Source organism: Kogia breviceps, chromosome 18 (assembly GCF_026419965.1).
Source record: "Kogia breviceps isolate mKogBre1 chromosome 18, mKogBre1 haplotype 1, whole genome shotgun sequence".
Classification (NCBI taxonomy): Eukaryota; Metazoa; Chordata; class Mammalia; order Artiodactyla; family Physeteridae; genus Kogia; species Kogia breviceps.
In genome coordinates, this window is record NC_081327.1 from 32,754,066 (window position 1) to 32,770,883 (window position 16,818).

General features: G+C 37.7%; 1 protein-coding gene across 1 annotated transcript; it reads left to right on the top strand.

The window, feature by feature from the left end:
* The first annotated feature begins 15,633 nt into the window (after nt 1-15,633).
* LOC131745156 (SNRPN upstream reading frame protein-like) lies at nt 15,634-15,852 on the top strand. Its single transcript, XM_059045444.1, has one exon. The coding sequence runs from the start codon at nt 15,634-15,636 to the stop codon at nt 15,850-15,852; it is 219 nt and encodes a 72-aa protein (XP_058901427.1).
* The last annotated feature ends 966 nt before the right edge of the window (nt 15,853-16,818 follow it).

The following is a 16,818-nucleotide window of genomic DNA, read 5'->3' on the forward strand; positions in this document are numbered from 1 at the left end:
GACATTGTTGTATTCAATTGTGTATTTCTAGAACTTCTAAGCATGCTTGGCACATGCTAGGTCTCAGTGTTTGTTGAAGTGAGTGACTGCTATGTTCAAGGTGCTGCGCTACTATTTGTTTTTCAGTAAGTTGGGAAAAGCTAGTTTTGGTTCAATACTGATTTTTTTAGTCCTTTGTCACTATCACCATTTGTGAGATGGATGGCCATGATTAGAACATAAGTCTGTTGGCCTCAAAATACAGCAGTACTAACTGACTTTGAAGAGTCAAATCCATGACATCAGTCTACTGAGAAATATCCTCTCACTGAGAGTTTGTCAAACATAGAGGTCAAAATGGCCTGGGGAGGAATGGGGTCCATGAAACATGGAATCTGGAAAAGAACAGACATGCAGGAGGCCAAATTCATGAGATTTTATAGAGAAAAATTAAATGTATTTAGCATAGACATAATGCTGGGATTATTTTGACTCCTGTATAAAGAAAAATAAATAAGTAAAACCCTATGGTAAGGGACTGGCAGTTCTAGAAAGTATATCTATTAGAAATCCTTGATTGGTCCTGTGACACTGAAAGTATTCCTGTAGCCATCCACAACAAATATTTTTCTTGCTTAATTGTTAAACTTGCACATTACATATTGCCATATAGAAAATATGTCCTCTGTTGATGATGTTAGCAACAATAGAATTAGATATATTGACAATATTTGAGTTACTACCAAACTTCTGGCTACAGAGAATGATTTATTCAGTGAGGGTGGCAAATGGCAATTCCCGGGGGCAATCCTAGCAATGGCGGATTTACCATAAATACCTTGGAATTTGCTTTTTATATCTGAAGAGGAAGATTACCTGTGTGTATTACAAAGGTTGTAAAGATCAATTTGTCATTGGAAATCCTTGCCACTGAACAACTTATATTGTACTGTATTTTTTGGAAAAATTGTCTCTACAGTGGTGTGTTTTAACAACAGAATTGTTCATGTAGGATCTATCAATAGGGTATCACAATCCTGATAAAGCCTTGTGTGGAATCAAACGTTCTCTCATTTTACATTATACCTATGTTGTTTTTAAATTATAATTTATTTTTCAATAATAAAGTAATACTTGCTCATTGTAAAGAAGTAAGGGAAAAGCATAATCCTAAACACCTAGGGATAATCACTGCTTTCATATTTCTAAATTTTAATTTGTCTTGAGTATACAAGTTAAACATGTTTAAAGAAGAAATTTAGAAAATTCAGACATGCAAATATGAGAAAATGAAATCACTCACAATTTCACCACTAAGAAATGACACTTTCAACATGTTGGCCAAAGTACTTATCTAGATTATATATTTGTATACCAGATATTTAAGATATGCATTTTATTTTGAACAAAAGAAACCACACTATTGGTTGGATGACAATTTTTATTGTGATTTATTAGGTCATTTTCATATTTCTAGGCTAATAAAATTCTTTTATAATACAACTCTTACTGAAGCTATAGAATTCTATCACACTACAATTTATTTTAACAATCTCTTTTTATTGGCATTTTATATACAAACCTCTGAAATATTTCTTTATTAAAACTACACCTACTCTTTGTTATAATTTTTGGATAAATTCCTACAAGTAAAATTTTTGTTCAGGAGAGTGGAATAATTTTCATTCTCACTGAGAACATATGTATTGTTATGTATACTGTATATCATCACACTTGGGGCTTATGTATAATTATATAAATATTTATTAATGTCCTGGACAAAAAGGGGAATCTCATTGTGTCAATGTCATTTGGTTGGAAGGAACAGATTTCACTTACGTTGCTTCATGTAATGAGGATTTTGTGAGGAAGCTTGTGTTAAACGGGCCTCATAGGATCATAGAAAAGCCAAGCACCAAGGAGTCTGATGCTGAATGTAATAGAGGAAGGTTTTTCAAGATGAAGTACAACTCTAGCTATCAGATCTGGTCACCTTCTACCCTTGGTAAGAGATTTAAAAAAAATATTTTAGGGGCTTCCCTGGTGGCGCAGTGGTTGCGAGTCTGCCTGCTCATGCAGGGGTCACGGGTTCGAGCCCTGGTCTGGGAGGATCGCACATGCCGCGGAGCAACTGGGCCCGTGAGCCACAACTACCGAGCCTGCGCGTCTGGAGCCTGTGCTCCACAACGGGGGACCGCGATAGTGAGAGGCTCGCACACTGTGATGAAGAGTGGCCCCCACTCGCCACAACTGGAGAAAGCCCTCGCAGAGAAACAAAGACCCAACACAGCCAAAAATAAATAAATACATTTAAAAAATATTTTAACTTTTTATCTAAATTAAAAAAAAACTCAGCTTTTATATATAGTAATGACATAGTAGAAAAGAATAAGAGAGAGGAGCTCAAACAGCTCATCATGAATGTTCCTGGGTCATGCTTTTGCCCCACTGCTTCATAGGTCAACTGGATTTCCAAGCCCAATGGGATATGACCTGAGAAGCAGGGCAGAGACACAGAGAATGGTAAACTGTGTAAGAACCCCATCCACTGGGGGCTATATTTCTGGCAGAAACTCGGAGCAAAATAGGTTTCCTTCCTCCTTTTTATTTTAAATTACATTTTACTGTATGTAAACAGCAGTGAATAAATGTTATATAATCACTGGTCATTTGTATTTCTTGTTTTGAAAATTTAGTGTTAATATATTGTATCCTAAGATTAAAATAAATGGAAATGCAAACATTATTATTTAACAGGAAGATGTTTAGTTAATGAAGTTTTTATTTCCTGTTTGTTTGAATCAAGTACCTTTGAAGTTGGGAAAGTATTTTGGAAATCCTAAAATCACTTAAAATAATTTAGACCTGCTATTAATTTTACATCACGAGTGAGTAGTTAATGCACAGTTAGCAAGTTCATCACTGCTTTTTAATTAAACATGAGGTGATTGTGAAGAGAGAATTATTGAGTATTTGAGAGATATATCTAATGGCTCTATAATTAGATGAAAATTACATAAGCAAGGAATGCCCAATTTAGTTTTTGCTATATATTAGCTGTATTAAAAAATGCCGATACTTCATTCACGTTTATCAAAATAGCCTACAGCAAGATAATTAGGGATCACTTTTGCAAACGGTGGTGCTTAATAGACATATTAATTGATATCAATCTTCCTTCAAATAGCCCATTAAGTGGAAAACTATTACATAGAAAATAGTTTATCAATAAAAATCAAAAATGCATTTCTTATTTTTGCAAAGCTAATTGACTGCACTCATATATTTTCATTTATTAAAGTTAAATAATACTTTGCTTTGTTGATGATTAAATAGCCATAACTTTCAGTGAATCTCAAATATTGATGGTAGTTAAAAATCATGTTATAAAAATAATAATGATATACCGCATAATCAGAAACAATAAAATGTAAAATTATTATATTGAAATAAGAAAACAATGAGACTGGGACTTCGCTGGTGGCACAGTGGTTAAGAATTAGCCTGCCAATGCAGGGGACACGGCTTCGGGCCCTGCCTGGTCTGGGAAGATCCCACATGCCTCAGAGCAACTAAACCCCTGAGCCACAACTACTGAGCCTGCGCTCTAGAGCCCACAAGCCACAACTACTGAGTCTGTGTGCCACAACTACTGAAGCCTGCGCACCTAGAGCCCGTGCTCTGCAACAAGAGAAGCCACCACAATGAGAAGACTGTGCACCGCAACAAAGAGTAGCCCCCGCTTGCCGCAACCAGAGAAAGCCCGCACACAGCAACGAAGACCCAATGCAGCCAAAAATAAATAAATTTATTAAAAAAAAATATATATATATATAACTGCATCTCTAACTCCTGATCAATGGAGCAGTTCTCAGAGCTTCTGAGAGTCTGTTTCCTGTGTTATAGTCCTCAGTTTGGCTCGAATAAAAAATTCTCTTTAAAAAAAAAAGAAAAGAATATGACTAAGTTTTATTTATTTGTGCTTAAGATTAGGTAAACTTCTAATAATTTTCAAAATCTCTTTTTGAGGAGATTTCAGTAAATGAATATCTTACCAGAACTTTTGTCTTCTGAAAGTGCTGGATGATTGAGGTCTGTTCTTAAAAAAGTGAACATTTCCAATCAATGCACATTATATATCAGATACCAATTTGTGATAAAATTCACAAAGCTGAAAAATTGAGTAAATAATAATAGCAAATACTACAGTAATAAAATTTCAAGATTTGGGAAAAATATAACTAATAATTAGTCTTTGGATCTACTTGCTTACTGTAAAATTTCAGTCAAATAAAATCAAAACAAAAGCCGGGGAAAAGATTGCAATCTCAGAAGGAGGTCTTAGAATAAATGGATTCAATGAACATTGCATAGTTTTGTTTTTCTAATTGAAAGTCAAATCTATTAATTAATCGTAAAATTAATTTGAGTTACATAAGCATTAATAATAAAATAGAAAAAAATCAGCACTTATAATAACAGTAAATATATTGCCATTAGATTTTGGTTTTAGTTATGTACTTGATGCGTGTGCATGTGTGTGTGTGTGTGTGTTGTGCTGCATGGTGATGGTGATATAAACTATATTTCTATTGTAGGTCACAGCCTGTATTAGTAAGGATTCTTCAGAGAAACAGAACCAATAAGATCTATCTGTCTATCTATCTATCTATAGATATAGATATATCTATTAATATATAAATTGGCTCATGTGGTTCTGGAGGCTGGGCAGTTCCATGATCTGCAAGCTTGAGAACAAGAAAAGCTGGTGTAATTCAGTCTGAGTTCAAGGGCCTGATCGCTGGTTTGGAGTTCAGGGCTGATGGTATATGTTCTGATCAGAGTCTGAAAGCCCAAGAACCAGGATTGTAGATGACTAAGCCAGCAGATAGATGTCTTAGTTCAAGTAGAGAGAGAGAGAGAGAGAGAGAGAGAGAGCAATTTCACCTTTCCTCCACCCTTTTGTTCTATTTAGCTATTCAACAGATTGGATTATTTCCATTGGTAAGGTTCATCCTTCTTTACTCAGTTCACCAACTCAAATGCTAGTGTCTTCCAGAAACACCCTCACAGGCACACCCAGAAATAATGTTTTGTTAGCTATCTGGGCATCCATTAGCCTATTCAAGTTGACGCGTAAAATTAATCGTCACACAGCCAAAGTTTGAAAAATATATACATTTATTATCTCTTGTATAATGATTAAAATTTTTATAGTTTGTGGTTATTCTTATAATATGTTGTGATATACAGGTGTGGATATAAATTTGAATCAAACCATCCAGGTTTGAAATATGGCTTCAGCATTTAAAAGCTGGATGTTAAAGAGCAATTCTCCTGAACTCTTTGTTTCCCCATTTATAACATACATGTAGTAACAGTATTGAACTGACTGGGTTGTATATGTGTGTGTGTGTGTGTGTATATGTGTATGTGTGTGTGTGTTGGTGGCATCAAGACTTATTATAAAGCTATAATAATCAAGACAGTAAGTTATTGGCATAAAGATAGACAAATAGAACATTGGAACAGAATAGAGAGTCTGAAAACAGACCTGTACACATACAGGTATACATGATCATAAAACAATAATTGGAAATGACTAGATTTTATGGTATGTGTGTGCTTTCTGAGCCTAGAAATGTAGGCAGGGGTCTGGCATATCTTTTTGGAAAGTTTGAGTGTATTATCCTGAATGTAATATATAGTCATTGAAGAATAAAAACGGAGAGTGACAGGATAAGATTGACTTTAGAAACATCAGAAAGAAGTGGTATGGAAGATGGGTTATAGAAGGGTAATGTTTGATTCTGGCAGTATAATTAGGAGGCAGTGAGATTGAGGAAAGAAGAGGGGGTAGATTTGAGATGTATTTAAGAGGATAGAACCAATGGTTGTGTCTGGCTGATGTAATGGGTGAAGGATAATGGAGTAAGAGGTATGAAGGACAGCTCATAGATTTATGTCTTGGGATTCTGAGCACAGACCCATGCCATTCACTGGGATAGGGAAGAGGAGAAGGAGTCAGTTTTGGAGGGTACTTGATGATTCAATTTTGAATTTGTTGAGTTTGGGGTTCTTTGAGGACTGCTAAAGGGAGTTGCCCAGTCCTCAGAAGGATATTTGGGACTAGAGGTGAGTGGAGAGGACTGGTATTATGCTAAGAATTTGGAAGTGTTCAGCATATGTGTGGAAATTGAAGCCGTAGACTTGAAGCTTCACAGAAAGAGTCTATGTAATAAAAAGAGAAAAGCATGGAAAAGGTCAAAGGTAAATCTAGAAAGTAACAGTATTTAAGGGATAAACAGAGGAAGAGAAGTCAGAGTGAATCAGAATTTATTTTTTGTAGGTGCCTAGGGGCATAAAACTGTCAATGAAAAAAATCAATGTTATTAGAGCCAAATTTGAGGATTGTAACCTGGGGGAAAGCATCTCAGAAAGCTCTGAGAACTGTTCCATTGGTTAGAAATCAAGGCACAGTTATATGCGTTTTTTTGAGACAGAGGGCCGTACATCAGATAACGTATTATTGACAGTTCACATAATCCAGATCTAAGCGTCATCGTGGTGGGTCGTGTGACCCCTCACAAGATGAAGAAGGAATGTTATCTTTTAAAGAGTCATCTTGTTGATGCTAGGTGGATGTTGCTTTTTATGGTAGAGCAGATATTCCTGCTGATGGAGGAGGTCTGGTCGATGCATAGTGTGGATACACAATACACAGTGGGAAGAGAGGGGAGGCCAAAGGGCAGAAAATTTTTATGCCTAAATTTTTCGTGTCTTGTCATAAACATGAATTTTATTTCACAAAACTAATTTGGATTTTGTGTGTGTGTGTGTGTGTGTGTGTGTGTGTGCGTGTGTGTGTCTCAGTGACAGTAAGGGCACCACATAGGGAACTTGTCTTGAAGCTGTGTTTCCATCAAAGCACATTGTTTTTACTCAGAGCGTATGTTAATGGGGGAGGGCTGTTGAAGATTGATGTGGTCACTTTTTCTCGACCACACTAAGACAGACTCATTAAGGAGACTAAGCAGGTAGAGTCAGAGATAAGAAGACAGTGGACATTGGCATCAAATGTTGGAGAGCAGGAAGGTAAGATAAGGACTGCAGTTTGTCAAATTGCCAGCAGGAAACAGACTGCACTCTCAACTTGGGTAATTTAGGAGAGCTTAATAAGAGATCGTTTACCAAGGTGTGGGAAAGATGCAGGGAAACTCCAAGCGACAGTGCCTTTCAGCAGGGCTGGTAAAGGGTGTGCCATGACTGCTTCTCAGCCCTAACGGGGCAGGAGGGGCGAGCAACTATCGGAACCTGGCATGAGAGAGCTTTGTGGGAGACTGCCGCTGAAGGAGCTCTAAGCTGTGATGGAGGGAGGGGCTTTGCAGGGAGGTGCTGGAGGGCAGCTACCCTGACCCTCTCTTGACTCCTCCCCTTGCTGCTCTTGCCTGTGCTCTCCATCGGCCAACGCCAATCAGAAGCAAGGCAGTCAAGGGACATGGTCCATATAGGTCAGCCTCTAGGGTGGAGCAGCTTGGAGGAGAGATGGGAGTGGATCTTAAAAGGGGCAAACGAAATACACACAGCACAGAGTGAGAAATATCTATTGGAATTCATCACAAGAGGTTTTGACCCCTTATTGAGGTCAGGGCGGTATTGGGGCAGAAGGTAGATTGCGGAGAGTAAATCAAGGAGGGAACAGTAGTGAAGAGGAGGAGTTACTGTTAAGGGAGAGCGTTTACGGAATGACTGGAAATAAATTTTGGGTAATGGTTGGCAGATGTGAGTTAAGATGGCAGACCCTATTCCTATAGAGAGTCACAGACTCAAAACAGTACCTTGGGGCTTCCCTGGTGGCGCAGTGGTTGGGAGTTCGCCTGCCGATGCAGGGGACGCGGGTTTGTGCCCCGGTCCGGGAGGATCCTGCGTGCTGCGGAGCGGCTGGGCCCGTGAGCCGTGGCCGCGTCCGGAGACTGTGCTCCGCAACGGGAGAGGCCGCAGCGGTGTGGGAGGCCCGCGTACCACACACACAAAAAAAACAAACAAAAAAAATCCCAGAAGCCCAGTACCTTGCAAGATCTCCTTGTAATTTCCAAAACTGTGAGAACAATAAAGGCCAGATCAATAAAAGAGACATCTTAGGACCAATCTGTAAGGAGATGTGTATGTATGTCCTCCTTGCTGCATGTTCTTTGAAACTTGTATATGCACATGAGCTCTGTAACATGCTGTCTCCCCCACTGGAGATTCTGCTTTAACTGTCATTACAGATCTTCCTTGACTTACAGTGCGGGTTATGTCCCGATAAACCCATCGTTAAGCCAAAAATGCATTTAATACATCTAACCTACCAAACATCATAGCTTAGCCTAACCTACCTGAAACGTGCTCAGAACACTTACATTAGCCTGAAATTGGGCAAAATTGTCTAACACAAATCCTATCTTACAATAAAGTGTTGGATAGCTTGTATAATTTATTGAACGCTGTTCTGCAAGTGAAAAACGGAATGGTTGTCTGGGTACATGATGGTTGTGTTACTGGTTGTTTACCCCGTGATCACGTGGCTGACAAAGTAGGGAGCTGCGGCTCTCTGCCACCGCCCAGCATCAGGAGAGTATTGTACTGCATATTGCTAGCCTGGGAAAAGGTCAACATTCAAAATTCCAAGTATGGTTTCTACTGTATGTGTATTGCTTTCTCACCATTGTAAAGTTGCAAAGTTTTAAGTGTAGCCATCATCTGTATAACCCCAGTGCCTAGTGAAGTGTTTGAAACATAGCAGGTGCTCAGTGAAAATTATTGAATGCAAAAATGTTCAAATGTCCAAAACCCTAAAAACATCCCGAACGCATAATCTGATGCACGAACACAATCAGTTGTATTTAGAATAGCTAAAAAAGCTATTTGGCTCTTCAGTATAGCCCCATCCCTCTTCAGTATATGCTATACATCTCACTTTCATCACTCCTTTTGTTCCTCCCATAAGTAGTTTTCCTTAAAAGAGTTTTAACTCCTCCTACCCAGAGAAAGTTTGATTCTTATTTGATAAGTCATATCAGCTTTGCACAAATGCTGGAACATCTCTCACGTGAATTTAAGTGTATTGCTAAGCTCTTTCTCTCCATGAAGCTTCTTTGGAAGGCTTTTCTAGAAAGTAGTTTTTCTCCCATCTTAACTGGTTCCATTTCCAACCTGATATTACAGTGTCTGAGTTCTAAGACTGACTGAGAAATATTTCCTGTCTAATTGGCTGAAGGGGGTAGAAAGTTGCTTTAAGTACTCTTATGACTATTTTAGGTATGGTTCTCTTGTTTAAGAGGTATTTTGACATATTTAAAAATTCTTAGTAATATTTTTGGAAAGAAAAGTATAGAAAGAATCTTGCTTCTTCTAACCCTTTAATTTTTTGACAATTTCCATTTCTCTGTTCTAAGTTACACAATTTGAAACCAAATTCTACTTTTTATTTTGTTCACAAACCATAATATCACAAAGTATGATAAAAGCAAACTAGCCTGAACAACAAACTATTAAAACATAATGAAACTTGGAAATTCTGAGTTCTAGAACAAAAGGTGAAATTAAAATCTCTATTATGAAAAGGAATCTGGCAAATTTCAGTCTGGCCCCTGGGGCCTTTTTTCGACAGGCAGAAGTATAATATATAAAAGATAGTAAATCAAGTTGAACTTGGTGTTTCTCAGATTTTAGTGGTTTGTTTTTAACCCTTAAGACTAAACTCTCCAAGTGGTTGTTTAAATTACCATAGTAGGATTAGTAGGCTCAGTTGTGCAGGAAAAGCAGAATTTTCTGCTTCTGAAATGTGCATATTTCACAAGTCATGTACTTTTACATGCCAAGATACATTAAAATTTTACTTGTTTAGGAATAGCTCCATTTTTAAGCTTACAAAATCGATCAGCTGAAATGATACACATTTTGCACATAAATATTGGAAGGGTTGAGAGAGTCAATGTGATTCTTGCCTTGTGGAGACTAGACACAGTGGATTTCCATGTTGTACATAGTCCTGAATCTTTGTGGTTCCAAAACACACCCACTTTATAGGACGTGTTATAAATACATTGCTCCTCAAAATAATCACTTAACATTTGATTGTTATTAAAACACTGAAAAATATCTACTTGACTATTTGGATTATTTAATTTTGAATGTATTATTTTTTTGGTGTATATAATGCTAGTTAAGTAATTGAGTGTTTTTTTCCCCCAATTGTTTGAGTGCTGCAAATGCAATCTTCTGTAATTAAAAATAAATCTTTGAAATTAACACAGCTGTTACTTTCCCATATACTTTGTTGAAAGTGATAAAAATGGATAAAATATAACCATGAAATGTGCCTTACTCCTATGAAATATCAAGCTCCCATTTCCTTAAGCTTGGGGAGGTTTTTTTTGTTTTTTTTTTTTTGAAACAATATGATACTGAAAGAAGGGAAGTAAAATTCTTAGAAAGATTTAAAAAGATTATTAATAGATGGGATTTGAATAAGACTGATCAAATGCTGGAATGGATGCTTTCTTTTCTTTCTTTTTCTTTTCTTTCTTTCCTTTTTTTTTTTCTTTTTTTGATAGCCCACATTGTCTGAAAACTGTTCAGCAGAACAAAGGGTTTTATGGATGAAAGACTAGTATGAAGAAACATGAATGTCATCTCAGGCTCTGAAAGACAGTCTGCTAATGAAATATTCTAAAAGTCATTTTCAAGGTGGTTGAAAGTTCTCACTGATGTGCACCAATGCTTTTGATAAAAAAATTATATATATCAAATAATTACACAAATGTTGGCTCTGGGGATAGAGAAAAAAGTTTAGCTTATATGCACCCAAATATTAATGAAAGATTTGTGTATCATACTTTCTTTCCATGGGTAAAAATAATGACACCTCATAACATTACTTTGGTAGTAAATTTTTTACTTTTTACATATGAATAATGCCTTTTTCTGCTATCTAGGTAACGTTAACTAACTGTGATCTATGATTTACTACCTTAATGGTTTGCTCTTTATGTGCAAAGTGTAGATCATCTTTAAAAATTGAACTTTCCCAAAACAGCCTTGAGTGAACTTTCCTGATAAATGCAAATAGTTACTTTTCCCCAAAGATCCACTGATCCACTCTATTAATATACATACCTGCCAATGACACCTACTTATCCTCTATTCTACGGTATGCATTCTTTCTTTAGGATATATGTATCCTAAGTAGTTTTATATATATATATATATATATATATATATATATATATATATATAATCTCAGTAATATTTTTAAAGTGTATATATGTATATATATATCTATATCCCCATATATTTATATATATAAGTATACCTGTCATATATATATATATATATATATATATATATATATATATATATATATATATATATAAAACATATACATTTGTGTGGGTTTATAATTTGATGGTGGTCCAGTGGTAAAGAATCCGCCTTGCAATTCAGGGGACGTGGGGTTGATTCCTGGTTAGGGAACTAAGATCCCACATGCTGCGGGACAGCTGAGCCCCGTGCCACAACTACTGAGCTCATGCACTTCAACTAGAGCCCATGTGCCATAAACTACAGAGCCCATGCACCCTGGAGCCTGTGCGCCACAACTAGAGGAGGGAAAACCCGCACACCACAACTAGAGAGAAGCCAGCGCACCACGATGGAAATCCCAGGTGCCTCAACAAAGATCCCGTGTGCCACAACTAAGACCTGACTCAGCCAAAAATAAGTAAAATAAATAAATGTAATTGGATGGAACTTTATATTCAGATGTTCTTGGAATCTGTCTGTATCAGTTTTCTGTGACTTTGATTTTAATCATGCAAGGATGATGAGGACTCTCTTAAAGGAATATCTATCATGGTGCCCCATACAGAGAGACCATTACTTAGGGTTACAATGGTTCTATGACATGATCAAATTAATGGAGACATGGTTCATAGGTTTTTTTAAACACTCCATATCAGATTGACCGTGGGGCATCTACCTTCTGTCCCTGTCACAATCCCAGATGACTGGCTAAATCGCGGTGGTCTAATAACAAAGTTAAGCTTTGTATGCCTGGGTCTGGGCTGGGCTTGATTACAAAAGGCAACTAATCTGGGGGATGGACTCCATCTCCATTCCATTTTATACTTTCATGAATGAAATTTTAATTATATGCATTGATACAAACATAAACAAGAATTTTGCATGACATTTAATATGTTTGGGGACCAAACTGGTCCCAGTCTCTCAAACCCATCTGCCTTTGTACATATGTTATTGCCAGTTTATAATGCACTTTTCCCTTACACTTTCTTTTCAAGTTGAAACTCCTCAGCAGTCTAGATAAAAATGACTATTTAGGTCTTCTGCCCATTTTTGGATTGGGTTGTTTGTTTTTTTGATATTGAGCTGCATGAGCTGCTTGTATATTTTGAAGATTAATCCTCTGTACATTTACATTAATCCTCTTACATTTAGGTCTTTAATCCATTTTGAATTTATTTTTGTGTATGGTGTTAGGGAGTGTTGTAATTTCATTCTTATATATGTAGCTGTCCAGTTTTCCTAGCACCACTTATTGAAGAGGCTGTCTTTTCTCCATTTTGTATTCTTGCCCCCTTTATCAAAAATAAGGTGACCATATGTGTGTGGGTTTATCTCTGAGCTTTCTATCCTGTTCCATTGATCTATATGTCTGTTTTTTTTGCCAGTGCCATTCTGTCTTGATTGCTGTAGCTTTGTAGTATAGTCTGAAGTCAGGGAGCCTGATTCCTCTGACTCTGTTTTTCTTTCTCAAGATTGCTTTGGCTATTCAGGGTCTTTTGTGTTTCCATACAAATTGTGAATTTTTTTGTTCTAGTTCTGTGAAAACTGCCATTGGTAGTTTGATAGGGATTGCATTGAATCTGTAGATTGCTTTGGGTAGTAGAGTCATTTTCACAATATTGATTCTTCCAATCCAAGAACATGGTATATCTCTCCATCTGTTGGTATCACCTTTAATTTCTTTCATCAGTATCTTATAGTTTTCTGCATACAGGTCTTTTGCCTCCTTAGGAGGTTTATTCTTAGGTATTTTATTCTTTTTGTTGCAATGGTAAATGGGAGTGTTTCCTTAATTTCTCTTTCCGATTGTTCATCATTAGTTTATAGGAATGGAAGAGATTTCTGTGCATTAATTTTGTATCCTGCTACTTTACCAAATTCATTGATCAGCTCTAGTAGTTTTCTGGTAGCATCTTTAGGATTACCTATGTAGTATCATGTCATCTGCCAACAGTGACAGTTTTACTTCTTCTTTTCCAATTTGTATTCCTTTTATTTCTATTTTTTCTCTGATTGCTGTGGCTAGGACTTCCAAAACTCTTTTGAATAATAGTGGTGAGAGTGGGCAACCTTGTGTTGTTCCTGATCTGAGAGGAAATGTTTTCAGTTTTCACCACTGAGAACGATGTTGGCTGTGGGCTTGTCATATATGGCCTTTATTATGTTGATGTAAGTTCCCTCTATGCCTACTTTCTGGAGGGTTTTTATCATAAATGGGTGTTGAATTTTCTTGAAAGCTTTTTCTGCATCTATTGAGATGATCATATGGTTTTTCTCCTTCAATTTTTTAATATGGTTTATCACATTGATTGGTTTACATATATTGAAGAATCCTTCCACTCCTGGGATAAACCCAACTTGATCATGGTGCATAATCTTTTTAATGTGCTGTTGGATTCTGTTTGCTAGTCTTTTGTTGAGGATTTTTGCATCTATGTTCATCAGTGATATTGGCCTGTAGTTTTCTTTTTTTGTGACATCTTTGTCTGGTTTTGGTATCAGGGTGATGGTGGCCTTGTAGAATGAGTTTGGGAGTGTTCCTCCCTCTGCTATATTTTGGAAGTTTGATAAGGATAGGTGTTAGCTCTCTCTAAATGTTGATAGAATATTTTTAATTTTTAAAGTATAGTTGATATACCATGTGCTAATTTCTGCTGTACAGTGAAGTGACTCAGTTATACACATATATACATTCTTTTTTAATATTCTTTTCCATTATCCTTTATCCCAGGAGATTAGATATAGTTTCCTGTGCTATACAGTAGGACCTTGTTGTTTATCCATTCTGAATGTAATAGTGTGCATCTACTAACCCCAAACTCCAAGTCCATCCCTCTCTCTCTCCCCCCACCCCCTTGGCAACCACAAATGTGTTCTCTTTTACTGTGAGTCTGTTTATGTTTTGTAGATAGGTTCATTTTTGCCATATTTTACATTCCACATATACGTGATATCACATGTTGTCTTTCTCTTTCTGACTTGCTTCACTTAGCATGATAATTTCTAGTGGCATCCATGTTACTGCAGATGGCATTATTTCCTTATTTTTTTATGGCTGAGTCTTATTCCATTGTATACATATACCATATCTTCTTTATCCATTCATCTGTCGATGGACATGTGAGTTGTTTCCATGTTTTGGCTATTGGGAATAATGCTGCTATAAACATAGGGGTGCATGTATCTTTTTGAATTATAGTTTTGTCCGGGTATATGCTCAGGAGTGGGATTGCTGGATCATATGGTAGTTCTACTTTTAGTTTTCTGAGGAACCTCCATACTGTTTTCCATAGTAGCTACACCAACATACATTCCCACCAACAGTGTAGGAGGGTTCTTGGGGCAGCGAGTTTAAATAGAGATTATCTGGTTGTTGCAGAGATATCCACATGCAAAAGAGAATTTACTGTTTTATAATTTTAATACCAATCCATTAAGATGTATTTATTGCATATTCACAGTGTTTCATAGCCTTTAGTCATTGGGAGAAAGGATAAAAATGAATATCAAAAAGGTGACTACCTGACTGTATTCTAAGGGTTTTTTTTTTTTTTTTTTTTTTTTTTTTTTTTGCGGTATGCGGGCCTCTCACTGTTGTGGCCTCTCCCATTGCGGAGCACAGGCTCCGGACGCGCAGGCCTAGCGGCCATGGCTCACGGGCTTAGTTGCTCCGCGGCATGTGGGATCTTCCCGGACCAGGGCACGAACCCGTGTCCCCTGCATCGGCAGGCGGACTCTCAACCACTGCGCCACCAGGGAAGCCCTAAGGGTTTTTATATAGCAAAGTCATAGCTCATAACACATTAAGGGAATTGACATAGCTGCTTTGTAAAGTCAGACATTCTGGAATTGTTCTAGAATAAATCTTAGCTGAAAATTAACTCAAGAAATTCAGAGCACTGACATCAGTAAGAAAGGAGAATGAGCTTTCCAGCAGCATACTTGGCCAGTTGGATCTACTATAATCGTTCTTAAATGCTCACCTAGCAGTTGCTTTAGCAATATATTTCTCCAGGTGGAAAATGGCCATCAGGAAAACTCGAGTCTCCTCAGCAATGTCTCAGCAGTGATGTAAGTCTTTTAAATCAGATCTGTAGAGTTTCATGTTCCTACCTCTGAAGCTGTTGGGGATGGCCTACAGAAAGGCAAGTTGAAAGGCAGCTATCAAAAGTGGGTTCAGGGGGGTGGCCACACATGTGAAGCCTGAGCCGGAGTGACTGGACGGTGCTGCCGTGGCAGGAGCGGCGCAGAGTGGGGCGGCTGCTGGAGATGCATGACCTGTTCTGTCCTGAGGCCAGCGGTGTGATGGAGCGGGCCAGGGACCATCTACACCTGAGGTGGACTGTGGACCAGCACGTACCGGAGGTAGAAGTCCAAGTCAAACATAGAAGGATAGCCTCACTGAGCAACCAGGAGTGTCACCTGTACCCGAGGCGATCTCAGCAGCAGCAGCAAGTCCCTGTGGTGGATTTCCATGCAGAACTGAGACAGGCATTCTTAGCTGACATACCAGGAGGTGGTTAAAGCAGTATCGGAACACCCAGGTAGCTGATTTCAAGAGAAAACAAACAAAATAAAAACAGGCTCTATCTACTGTTTGAAGCTTCTGCCCCAGCTTGCATTGTTCGGTGGAGAACCTTTGACATACCTTAATCTGTAGCCTTCCCTTAGGTCTTAAGGATCCCGAAACTTTCCTGTGGACATTGGATTTGGTGGAGCAGCAATCAAGACTGTGGGAAAGAGCAGCAAGATGCTGCAGCACATTGACTATAGGATGAGATGTGTGTCCTGCAAGATGATTGGATCTTCACTGGCACCTTGAAGGCTTTTGACAAGCGTATGAACTTGATGCTCTGTGATTGTGATGAGTTCAGGAAGATCAAACCAAAGAATTCGAAGCAGCCAGAGCATTTTTTAAATAATGTTATCATATTCCAAAACATCATCAGGAAGAGAAGCAGTCTTTGGTATATAAGGAGCTGCAGATGGTGTCAGAGCAATGACAGCATCTGCTTCACTGAGTTTGCATATGAGGAACATGGGACACAAAATTAACATCATTCAGTTTGGATGTATTCTAGAAATAATGACCATTGACTGAAGCTAGGTTTCTATATTCCGCCTGTGTTTACATGGCTAACTCAGTACAGCTAAAGCTGATGAAACAGACAAGAATAGAAAGACATCTTACACATGAAATCCATAGCTAACAGTGAGACACAGTTCATTGGTTCATTCATTTATTCAGTCATTTGTACTTTCATCCAAAAATTTATTAAGTGCCAGTGTTGAGTTTCGTAGTGTTTTATGCACTGGGGATGGCGTGGGGAGAGGGATATAAGGAGAACAATTATGACAAGATTTCTGTTGTCATGCAGCTGACATGTTATTGGAGAGACAAAATAAATAATTTCAAATGATAATGAATACGTTGAATAAAATAGACATCTACGTGATTAATTACAATGCTAATAGTTACTCAGAGCAACA